Here is a 12,936-nt window from a genome sequence, read left to right as displayed (position 1 = left end):
TTGAAGGTGATCAGAGTTCGTAGGGTGAGCGTAATGCTAAAGACCCCATAATAGTACTAGACGTATAACGTGGACTCTGCCATACGGTGTTTTTCCCCCCGCATATTTTCATAATGGCCGTTAGAGTAACAATTACCCCATCCTTCATTCTGACGCCTCTGAAATATATGGTGACAACCCCAAGGTTCCAGAGTCCATCCATTTTCTCACCTGATGTCATTTTGCTTGATAAAGAATTTTAATAAGTTACCCAAAGTTAAATAACAATAGCACATGATCTTGTATGGGTTCAGGCTCATTCTTGGTCTCCACTTTCCTTCATGTCTCACGGAATTCAATCAATTGTCTGGTATTTGATCTGTTTTATGGGAGCCAGTCACTGTCTCTGAAATTATGCCAAAGGGTAACTAGGAACTGACTCTAAACTCAGTTAACTACACGGCAGTCTCATAAAAGACAAAGGAGTTCAAGTAAGAAAAGATTGTATCAGATGCCATAGAGATGAAAAGGAAACAAATCCAACAACTCCTCCATACCAAGCACATGTATACGAATATATTTTCCCCAACGAATCCTTGATGCTGGTGTTACTGTCTCCACCCGCACAGGTGATTCTCCTGAAACTCAGGTGAGGTAGGCGCCCGTCGTTCTCTCATCCCAAGTCCATGCTCCTTCTATTGTGCTGCCTTGTTTCTCTCCAGAGACACCAGGAGTCCTAGTTACATGGAGGTACATTGAGGGAGGAAAATCCCATCTTTTCCCTACTGTGATATCCTGTTTGGAAAAAATAAAACAAGTACATAGTTTCCGATAATACCCCATCTCCCCAACTTTCCTAACCTTCCCTTTTAATATCCCCTTAGGGTTTGTTTTCCTTTTTTTGCAATAATTCTTGTTAACACCAGATTCAGTACGGCCCCAAACATGGTGTTGGCCTGCACCAGGAACATCAGGGAAATGGGTTGAGAAGACCACAGCATGCCTCTGTGTTTTTAAGGAGCTCCAGGGGCACCCCATACACTCTCCCTGATTCACTACAGCTGCTGAGAACTGCCCAAGCAAAGCCCTTCCGTGAATTCCTCTGCTCTAAGCCAGGCTTCCGTTCGTTGGAGCTCTGACAAAACAGACTGAGAAGGGCAGACACTTTTGTCCCCCTTATGCAGTGAACGTTCATTCCCCTTTGGCTTAATCCTTAAAATAAATGTTAAGCTGGATTCAATGAACGCCCCAGTATATCAGACAGTTGGTAGTGTCTTGTGAGACCTGAGGAAAGGGTTGGCCGGAACTGAACTTGACTGTAATACAAGACCATGTTCTATTATTGTTTAACTTTGGGTATTTCTCCCCTAGGAGGAGGACAGAGGAGAACTAACCAGCTCCAGGACCAAGGTAAGAGGGGAGTTTTCTTTCAAAAGAATGGGTTCCATCCATTTGAAGGAAACCCCTCCCCCACCTGTTTTTCAATCCCTTTTTCTTTATACATTTATATTTTTTAACCCACGCATTAGGAAATCAGCTTGCCACCTGTGCATAACAGTCACTTGAACATCCCCTTACAAATGTGATAGCAGGGAAAACTAGTCATATCTAGTTATACGCGAATGCATTTATGTTTTTCATCATCATCAAGTATCAGTGCTAGTCTTCCACTAAGGATCAATCTCTTGCATAGGCCTTAGGAAGTTACCATCGGCTGTTCATTTCTCTACGTGTAGAATACAGATAGTAACTGTTCGTCAAGCCGTCATGAGTAATGGGGTTACAGAAATATCGAAATGAAAATCCAAAGGATTTCTATAGAAAAAATAGTATTCTTAAGAATTTTTTACTAAAATAAGCAGCTGATAGAATTTAGATGGTATATAATTTGGAATTGGCTCAGGCTAGATTTTGGGTGTGCAGGCAGTGTAGATTTAATGAGATGTTTAAGGTACCATATGAAAACTGGATAGAAAAATGAGGAAGGGGAGCTGATATTGTCTTGAGCGGTGTTTCTTCATGCTTCTAGAGACTTTCGGGCCTTGGGTATCACTTTTAAGTGGTTTCCATTGTTATCTCTCACGTTCTATGTTGCTGTCCTTGGAAATCATCAGTATTCCTTGTCTTTGGTACTGTTTTCACCTTGGTCCTTCCAGGGGGGAAGAAATCCAAGGCGAGAAACAAGTGAGAGAATTTAAATACATCCAGAATTTGAGATATTGGAAGAAAGGTAGAACTTTGGGCTCATGAAACGACAGCTTCTGTCTTCCTGGCCCTCTCTTGTGTGACTCCAGTAGATTTTAGGGAAGCTTGAGGATCAGACAATGGACATACCTGAGGCTCGAGAAGAAAGGGAGCTCAGAAAGGAGAGGAAATGCAGGAAGAATGAGAATTCAGGCGATTTGTTGCCAATAGATAGTTGTCATTCAGAAACAGTTCTGGCTGTTTCCTTACAAGAGGGTTCAGAAGCTTGGCATTACCTTCAACTTGGATCGTCGGGGTGTTTTAATGAAAGAAAATCACTTCAGACGGGTATTTTTTGTTAGAGATTGTTTTCTTCTGAGCAGGAACCTCAGTAGTCATGTGATTAGGAACGTCCGTGAGAAGGCACATGTGAAATAGCAACTTGATTTTAACTTGACTTAACGCAAACTATTTTTGTAGCTGACAACATCGCAGTGGTCACCAGATACAGAAACCTAAGCGCTCGGCTTTCTGCAGATATTTCATTTTGTCGTCAGACGTCAGATAGAACCTAGTTTTTACTTTCCCGCTCACTGACTCCCCTAAGGAAAAGCACAGGGTATATTTGAGGCACATTATTCATTCCTGAATTTTAAGATGCCTGATGTATGGCTTGCCTAAGCCGTGACACAAAGAAGGAATATTACCATATTGTTACAATATCATTTAGTGGACCAGTTATGTATTAGAATTTGATATCCACCCTGACACTAGTTGTGTCAGGCATATTTGTTGTATAATTTGAATTTTATGAAATGCTCCACGGTAAGCCCATTCGGGGAAAGCATTGATGCTGGTTCTGTGGTGATTCTTTTAGGCAAACTGCCCTGGAGATGAATCACCGTTATTGTTTTGTTGTGTTTGTTGCTTTGTAAACAGAATAGTATTGATCTCCTATCTATCAATTACATGCAGTTTCTTAGGTACATTAAAAATAGCGAATGGAAATGGTAGCTTAAGAAGTTACCCAAGTACTTCTGCTGAGGAGCAGGTAACCAAAAGGCCACGTGCTGTGGTCTAGTGTGAACACCACTAGAGGCAAATGTAGGCGAAACTATCTGAAGAATTTAAACTCTTTGGTGTTTTCGCGCTTAAATTGTTTAATACAAGTAAATTAGAGGATGCCTTTCTGTTTTGTTTTTTTTTTTAATTTTTTTTTTCAACGTTTATTTATTTTTGGGACAGAGAGAGACAGAGCATGAACGGGGGAGGGGCAGAGAGAGAGGGAGACACAGAATCGGAAACAGGCTTCCAGGCTCTGGGCCATCAGCCCAGAGCCTGACGCGGGGCTCGAACTCACGGACCGCGAGATCGTGACCTGGCTGAAGTCGGACGCTTAACCGACTGTGCCACCCAGGTGCCCCGGATGCCTTTCTGTTTTGAAATCTGGTTGTGAGCCCTGTTGCTCTCAAAGATAAGCAGCTTTGTGTTTCACTTAGAATGGCATCAACTTAAAATTTTTAAAGACACGGAGGCTTAGAATTCGTAGGGTTGGGCTATTGTTAGAGAGTAACAGAAAAAGCACCTGCCTTTCAATGGCAGGTTCACACAGCATCCCCTCCAGTGCTGATTACCTTAGAATCCCTTCTTGTCCAAGACCTGTTTTTGTCAGTCTCCTTTTTATGGTTATGCTCTTTTCCCACTTAACCAAAATCCAAGCCAAAAGTTAGGGTAGATGAAACAAGAGTGATTACAAGACATTTCAAGCTATATGTTTCAACTTCTAACTAAATAATAGTCTGTCGTGAAGGAATCTGGCACTGTAAATGAAAGAAAATTTGAAACTTTATTTTTTTCTTTTAAGAGCTTGGTGGGAAAGTTAAAATATTTGTAGGTAAAGGTTTACTAGACATATTTAGTGAATTAAATACATACTTAAATACACAGTAAAATAAATCTTAATCAAGTTAAACCAGACATAGAGTTGGCATTTGATAATCTGTTGATGACAAATGTAATTCTTAAAATAAAGTACTGAATTATTCTGTTCTCAGTAGTATGTTTAGCAACAGAAGAATTTTCTAAAAGTGACATGTTTTATTTGCTACACTTAAATAGATTAGTACTGAATTACAAAAGTGCCATTATCTGGGATTTTTATCTTAGAGTTTCATTGGAAATGTCTGATTTCGCTTCATACTCACAACAAGCTTGTATTTGATTTTATCATTTAGTATTTTTTCCTTGCCCAGCTACACAGATCGAGCTGGTAACCCCTTCATTTTAACAATCTTTAATGTCACTGAAATATTACCTTAGATAATTTTGTTTATATGATGGACAAAATTGTTTGCCATTATTCATAAAAATAGCTGGTGTAATTTTTATGTCCCTTTTGCCAATATTTAGCAGACAGTTTGGGAGCCTTTTGCTTTATCTGTTTTGTTTTAAAACCCTCTCCGTACCACGTCTTTCCCAAATCCATTAGGTTTCATGGTCAAAGGAACTCCCTTTTATGGTTCAGCACAGTCTCCTTTCATTTGAACAGGCTGCTTGAAAAGTAGCACCTTAAATTAATCCCTGAGTGTAGGGATTACACCCACTGTGGTTCTTGCCCTGCCTTGGGGGTGAACATGGTATAAAGTCCCACAGTCACTGTCCTCCATGGAGAAAAACTGTGCCAAGATAACACGGTAAAGTAATGTATGACTCAGAGCAAGTGTGAGTGCTCCAGACAATAGAAAACTTGAAGGAGATAGAGTCCAGAGTATCTGGGATAGACCTCATAAAGGTTCAGGTGTACTAGGTGATAAATATTAGTTGAATGAATAAGTCTAGGAGTGATAACTGGAAAATGGTAAGGACTTTAGAAAAGCTGGGGTGGGGGGAAGAAAGAAATGTCTGGTGAAGGTTCTGTCATGAGATTGGAATCAACTGTGAGTAAAATATTTGGGGGACTTTCAGGAAACTAGCCTGGCTGGAGGCAGAGAAGGTCTATTTGGGGAATTAGGGTGGTTAAGAGACCAGGCTTCTGTGTTAGAAGGATCCAGGTTCTAATCCCGCCTACACCAGTTACTAGCCATGTGGATTCAACAAGGATTCAGGGAAAATATGGAGAACTTGGGACAGAGTCTGGCCCAATCAAATATAATTAAATTATACTTTAAAGGTATATATAAGCTGAATTGTTAGGAAGCCTTGAATGTCAGAAAAAAAAAATAGAATAGTATCCTTGGAGGCAGTCATGAGTCAGTAAGGGTTTTTGACAAAGCACAGTGAATAAGCAGAGAAGCATGGTCGTTCTGAGTCTGGGTAGCTCAGAACAGACTGAGACAATCTGTGGATCTTGTTTCAGGTAATAAAGGCTTCCCCTGAGGTAATAACAGTATAATAAGAATGAAAATATAAATTTGGGAGACACCTTTTCAGGAAAAAAAGTTCTTAATGGATAATTAGCTGTAAGAAAGGAGAGGAAATGAAAATTCAAAGAGGAGATTGAGTTTCTGTAATGGAGCTTCGCTATTCATTGTTTTTACACTTCTCCATCTTCTGTGAGTTTCTTTATGATGCTGTCGTTGGGATCCAACATTACCTGTCCTGAAAGATCAGAACTTAAATCACTAGGAACCTAGTATGTATCGAACTAGACCCGTCTTCTTCCAACCTTAAGAGAGAAAAAGGGTTACCATCTAATCAAATCAAGTGATTTTACGTAAAGGTTATGGTACGGCTTTTTAAAGAAGGTCATCTACACTTCTTCCTTCTTGCATATTTAGGAAGGATCAATTTCAGTTGATAAGACCTCATGCTTTTGAAGCTTTATCTCAGCTCCAAAAATACTTAGCCAGAAGGGACAGAAGTTGTAGCAAATATATCAGTCAAGGCTCCACCAAGGATCACCCCCAGGAAGCCTGACAAACAGGAAAAAGAAAATTTTCCTTGGAGAACCACAATAGGGATGAATAAATAGTTTAGCTACACAGGAACGGATACCAACAGAAGGAAAGTTATCCTTGTACTGTGGGAAAGAGCACTGGACCAGGAGACAGGAGACCTGCATCCCAGCTGGGCCTTGGTGAGCAACTCACCTAACTTTCATTAGACCCCACTGACCACAACTGTAAGATGAGAAGGTTTGAGATAACCTCTTAATTTTTTTTGACCCCCCCCCCAAAAAAAAACAAAACTGATAGGATTCTAGTTCTTTAAAGCAATTGCTGGAAGTTTTAAAAAATCAGCGAAAGCAAGAAAAGGGAAATGCAATTGTTTAGAATTCTGGAAATCATCTAAAGAGAATAAGGAGGGTGGTCTAAGAGATGAAGGAACCCAAAGTCAGGGATGAAGCAGAGGCCACACAGCAAATTGTGGGCCACGCAAGGCATCTGTGTGAAAAGCCAAGTACTGCTGAACAGCTCGCACATGGCGAATGGTGACAGCCACCAGCTGTACCATTTTTGAAATTTTACTTTAATAATAATCACACCTAAACAAGTGAATGATATTCGGAGACAACCCAAAGCACTGCACAGTCTGCAGGTAGCTATGGTCTCCTCTTGAAACAAAGCCCTCTTTTGTATGATTCAATCACAGATAATGATAACAGAAACAGGGTGGCTTGGGGTGCAGAACTTAGCCCGTATCCTCTCAAACAGCACCCCAAGACCACCACAAATAAAAGTTACATTATTTGCTATGAATAATTAACACTTTCTCCATATCATGGAAGGGTAACCAGAAGTATCTTTCAACAGTTTGTATTTTTAATTTTTATTAATATAACATACTTATATATGTTATATATATACAATATAGCATACTTATATATATATTAATATAACATAGTCTTTATGAAGCCCCACACATGAAGTGCTTGCAGAATGATTCCAAATTCAGGCTAGTATGGTGGAAGTTCCTTCCCACCAAATCACAGTCTAAAACCTCCTCTCTATGAAAATTCTGGAGCAACCATCGGTCATAGAAATATTTTTATTCCCCTTCCCTTAATAGACATACTTGAAAGTAGTTAATTAATGTACAATAAGTACTATTCAAATCTGGAACAGATACTTCTTATCTGTGTTCATGATTGCCTTTCCAAGGTCTGTGGATCCCCAGTCTCTGATGTTGTATGCTTGTTCATTTGTCCTGAGAAAGTATCCATAGCCTGCACAGACTTCTAAAAGAGGTCCCTGACCCAGAGGAAGATAGAAAGTTCTACTCTGTGACCTAAAATTGACAAAACCATGAAACTAAACCACATGAAATATTTGTAACGATTACATTTTTAAAAATTTAACACCAAAAATAGAATTAAAATTGTCATTTATCATAATCTCTAGCTAGTGCTCTAAGTTACTGGCAGGCATCCTCACAAAAATCGCAACGTGTCTTCAACGAATCACGTTCCTCAGACCCAGTCCTGAAATAGAAATTAGTCATGCAAATTCCAAAGAACACACAATTTAGAGACAATTTCTGGAATCTAACGCAGTATCTACTCAATTTATTTAGTTGTCTTTGACTCACTTGGAGTGTGAAATGTCAGAGGACTGTACACATAAGTTAACCGCGTATGTGTCATCCAAAATCCAACACAAGGACAATAAATCCTTCCTTACCAAAGTGGTGTCCAGATGTTAATGATACATCATGTTGGGTCTGAGTTGTCTTTCCACTTAAAAAAATGTTCCCTCCCAATTTTGAGATTAAATTATGAGTTGGTTGGTGCCATTTTAGCAAATCTTACCTGTCAATGTGTGAGCAAAGTGGGATGAGAACTTACTGTCTTTTCTAAAAACATTTGCATGTATATGCAGAGCAATTCAGCCCAAATTCTACCTTTGGAAATAAGTGCACAAATCCAGTGAAGCGAAAAGAGCCATGTGCTTGTTTACGGGAAGGAATAGTTTCGAAAGAATGGTAATAGCAGCTACAAGTTAAATTGAAAACTTAGTGGAGCATCGCTAATGCTGAGACCTGGTTGCTCTTCAGCCCTTCAACAGCTGAGAAAGGGTAGAATCGTGGACACCAGTGCCTTTCCTGAGAAGCAGACATACTTAGTTCTTACCTCCTTATCATCTGACAACCTATTGATTTTTATTTACTTATTCTGTTTTCTTGGTTGATAGCATAGTTCTTTCGATGACTTTATACAAAGTTCTGGAGTTGTTGTAACTTCTCAGTTTTGTGGCTGAGAACCCCGTTAAGTGAGGGGATGTCGCTAATTACACCCCAAAAGTAAAATCCCATATGATATGTGCTCCTCTCTACCTATCTCATCTTATTCTATGGGATAGACTTTGCTGTATGTCACCCTTGTGACAACAGTGGCATTGCCACCATCATTTAAATGACAGAACCAAAAGTCTACGCAGAGTCTTATTTCATTTTTTTTTTAAGGGTATTTATTTTATTTTTTTTTTAAATTTTTTTTTCAACATTTATTTATTTTTGCGACAGAGAGAGACAGAGCATGAACGGGGGAGGGGCAGAGAGAGAGGGAGACACAGAATCGGAAACAGGCCCCAGGCTCTGAGCCATCAGCCCAGAGCCTGACGCGGGGCTCGAACTCCCGGACCGCGAGATCGTGACCTGGCTGAAGTCGGACGCTTAACCGACTGCGCCACCCAGGCGCCCCAAGGGTATTTATTTTTGAGAGAGAGAGAGAGACAGAGCATGAACAGGGGAGGGTCAGAGAGAGAGGGAGACACAGAATCAGAAGCAGGCTCCAGGCTCTGAGCTGTCAGCACAGAGCCTGACGCGGGGCTCGAACCCATGAACCGTGAGATCATGACCTGAGCTGAAGTCGGATGCTCACCTGACTGAGCCACCCAGGCACCCCAGTGCAGAGTTGATTGTTATTCATTTTTCATGAAATTACTCTTTTCTTAGTAGAGTTGTCCTGGAAATGTTTCTGCATATATTTATCTGCTGCATAACAAAGCTTAAATCCAATGAGTTTTCCAATCTAGAATTTTAGTTTAATTTCAAGAAAGAGATACAGTAAATATGTGCTATGTTGATTTTTTTTTTTTTCATTTAAGAAAAAAAAAAAAAACCTCCATAAAATGAAAAGGACTTTGTTCTTAGAATCTCTACTACTACTTGTTTGGGGGAAAACGTAGTTGCCAGCCATGAAAACTCTTTTACTAAAAACAGAAGTATATCCGTATTTTTTTAATGGCCCACTTAGCAGGATGCCAGTGTACTCACAGTGACATCTTTTTAATGAAGCCTAAGGGGAAAAGCTCACCTTGTCTCTGCAGATATGTGTGTGAGACAGTCAGTCTCTGCAGACCACAGAGAGTTCTATTAACCTCCTGCAGATCCTATCTGAGGGGGTGTGCCTGCTAATCTGTGCGTTACTCATACTTCTCAGCCTGACCCCTCCCCCTCAGATGAGACAGAATCTTGGTGGAAGCCAAGTGCATCACATGCCCTCCAGCCTGTGGCTAGAGGACAGAACCAAGTGGACCAAAGCAAACCACAGCATCAGGAGCAATGAGTGTTTTTCTGATGTCCTTAATAATAACTCCCGAAGTCCACCATTTCCCCATTTCTGTTGTTTTTGGACCCAAAATAGAATGTATATTTTGGTTTGCATAAAACAATTCTTGTAGACATTAGATTATAAAATAATATAACATTGTAAAATAATCGAGAAGGTTTTGTTGTTTGTTTTTACTGATTAATAAAGTATCACTTTATTGTAGAAAATGGGGGGGTGGGTGGGGAAGGATAAAAAGCAAAATGCAATCCAAATTGACCATAATCCCTACATCCAGAGATAGCTCTTGGCTGTATTTTTTCTAATATTTTTCTATTAATGTCTCTCTCTATAAATAAATATATATATATATATATATATATATATATATATATATATATTTCTTAAAGTCATAGTGAACATACAAATTTCTTTTTTCACTTAACATTATACTGTAATTATTTTTCCGTGTTGTTAAAAACTTTTAATGGTTGTAAAAAATTCAGTCATAAGACCAATTGGTGCTTATGAATAAATACCACCATCATCTCAGGAGCTTTGTAAAAATGTAGATATGCTGCCCGCCCCCCCCCCCCCGCCCCAATTCAGAGGAATCTGATACCGCAATGTCAGGCCTGATCATCTGTATTTGTAGTAGTGATTCTATACCCAGGTCAAGCTTGAGAATCACCGTTATACCCCCAAATCTACTTAATCCTCCCCTCCTCTTGGGCGTGTACATTGCTTTCAGTGTTTTGCTACAGAAATATACTATGAGATTTATTCAGCCCCTTTACCAGCATTGTTGATAAACTTACTAGAATTGATACCTCAAAGGAGAATTCTTATTAACCAATTACATTAATATTAATCAATTAATGTTATTATCAACATTATCAATAATTTCCAAGAACAGGAATTGTTTTCAAGCTTTTATTGTATAAAACCATCTTATTTCCCTCTTAGTTTTTAAATTCTCTCATCAGTGGTTTAGGACGCACATCTTATAAAATCCCTGACCATACTGAACATCATCTTTACTTTTATCTTTCCTGACATGAGTGGCCAAGAATTGAATTAGCAAAGAATTGTCTGAATTCACATCAGCTTAATTCCAGGTTAAGTTGAATTATTTTTGTATGGTTTGTATGTCTTTCTGCATAAATCATCTACCAATGATTTTAAAGGGATTTTGCTGGTTTTAAAGGGATTTTCTTATCTGTTTACATAATTTCTTATGGATTTACACAATTTTTAGTTTTTTTAAAGTATATTAAGATTTGTGGTGACTGACTATGAAAACTGTGTCCTAGCATCATTCAGGTAAATATTTTGGACATTTGAACACCTGATATTTAAATTTGGTAGAGAGTTTAGGGGCCTCTGGCAGCTCATTCGGTGGAGTGTGTGACTCTTGGTCTCAGGATTGTAAGTTCAAGTCCCACATTGGGTGTAGAGATTACTTAAAAATAAAATGTCAAAACATAGAGAAAGAGAGAGAGAGGTTGGTATGAAGAGAGCATTCTGGTTAAGAGAAAACAAGCCTAAAGGTGACAGGACTTTCTCATGTGTGTATCATTAATAGATCCTTTCCTATAAGAATAATGGAACACCAGCAAAATTACACAGCAGGTTACACAAATAGACTGTCCATACATCATTGATCTCATCACCGACAAGGAAATATCCATCCTATTAAGTAAAATGGGATTGAGTTTGTTTTAACCAGATTAGATGTGATGTTGCCAACTGTTTATTCTACAAACTGGTTATGCCTTAAATATCCTGTGTACAGATATTGACTAAGTCTAGGGCTGACATATCAGTCCTTTACAGTAGTATTCTTATATCCAGGAAATCATAAAAAATACTTTCCTAAACTTAAACTTTAAAATTGTTCTTATTAGGTAAATATTTTGTCAGATGTAAATTTTGAAACCTCACTGACAGAAAAATTATAACAAATACGGTCCAGAAGTAAATGTAATGAGTAAGGCATAAGTTAAGCATAAAAGCATATCCAAACCTGTAGAATTTAATGATAGATTATTTATGGAAGGGTGCAGTGAGAGATAGATGTCTTAGCCTGAATTAGGCGTGCTTTTAACAGGAAAATCTTACTGTTCCCTGGATGAATTTTCCCAATATTACTAGACGGGAGAGGTTTGGGTTTGTCGGTTCCTGTCGCAAAGCTTTTGTTCTGTGTGGTGTTTCCGTGAGAGTCTGATGAACAAAAATGGGTCCCAGATGCTAGGGCAGTGAGCTGAGGGTTTTCATAATCTGCAGCTCAACTGAAGGAAATTTCAGGAGTGAAAACCTTGGGAAGTTTTCCTGAGGTCCTAGAGTTTGGCTACATGAGCATTTTCATTCCTCCCTGCATCAAGTCCCCCATCATCTCACTCTTATTAAACAGGCTGTTTGGAGAGGGTTTTTCTTATGTAGAATTCCCCTGAGGTACTCAAGGCAAAGGCAAGAAGTCAGTTGCCTGAGTCCTACTTCAGTCTATAAACAGGTCATTGCCAACACACCTGGGCTATCGATTGTGGTTTACACATCCAGCAAGAATGTGGTCACTTACTGTTTCTTCTTTTAAATGGAAACAATCCATTCATTTGAGTTTACATGTAAAAGCTGCATTTTACAGAATCAAAGGAATCATTAATGAAAGGAATAGCCCGCAGCCTTTTTCTTCTATGTCTTATCTTCTTGACAGACCACTATTTCAGCTTCTCCGAAGTTTAATCAGGACAAGAATATCCCGTATCATTAATATATGTTTCTGACATTGGTTTTCAAATCTGGGTCCGAAAGGTATGAAGGCGGTGGCAAAGCAACCATAAAACATGCTGCCACAAGGATCTGCTTTCTCAGTCGCTCGTTCATCCCACTACTTAGGATTTCCTTAAGTTTGCTTACAATTACTCCTTCAGGGTTCCCTTTTCTCTTGCCGAGATTAAAAAAAAAAAAAAAAAAAAAAAAAAAAAAAAACTTTTAAATCTATTCTAGCACCAATGAGTGACGTCATTTTATGTATTTTTTAAGTCATTTGATGATGCTCATTATTAATAATGTGTAAAGGCAATGTGTTCCATAAATGAGGCAGGACAGATACTCAAACGGTCCTTACGTATGTGGTGAATGCTGCAGTTTAAATGACAATCTAAGGAGGCTGCTAGACCTATGTGGTTATACGAAGAAATTGCATCTGTAGTCAGACACTTGTGGAACACAGGCAGTTCGAATATGCAAAGCGATCATGAATCCATAAAGACTTCTTTCTGAATATT

The 12,936-nt window shown here is 38.9% G+C and overlaps 1 protein-coding gene across 12 annotated transcripts in view; it reads left to right on the top strand.

Moving 5' to 3' along the window:
- GRIA4 (glutamate ionotropic receptor AMPA type subunit 4) overlaps positions 1-12,936 on the top strand; it is a 399,366-nt gene that overhangs the window by 370,790 nt on the left and 15,640 nt on the right. For 3 of the 12 annotated variants that reach the window (XM_086679259.1, XM_086679261.1, XM_086679260.1), the window contains exon 14: positions 1,351-1,389. The exons of the other annotated variants lie outside the window; for them this stretch is intronic. In XM_086679259.1, the coding sequence (XP_086535385.1) occupies positions 1,351-1,372 (22 nt within the window). In that variant the 3' untranslated portion in view covers positions 1,373-1,389. The remainder of the gene's footprint in view (positions 1-1,350; positions 1,390-12,936) is intronic. 12 annotated transcript variants of the gene reach the window in all.

Source organism: Puma concolor, chromosome D1 (assembly GCF_028749965.1).
Source record: "Puma concolor isolate L17-30 chromosome D1, mPumCon1.1.hap2, whole genome shotgun sequence".
NCBI lineage: Eukaryota > Metazoa > Chordata > Mammalia > Carnivora > Felidae > Puma > Puma concolor.
The sequence above is the reverse complement of the archived record's forward strand: the minus strand, read 5'-3'. Positions and strand labels throughout refer to the sequence as shown.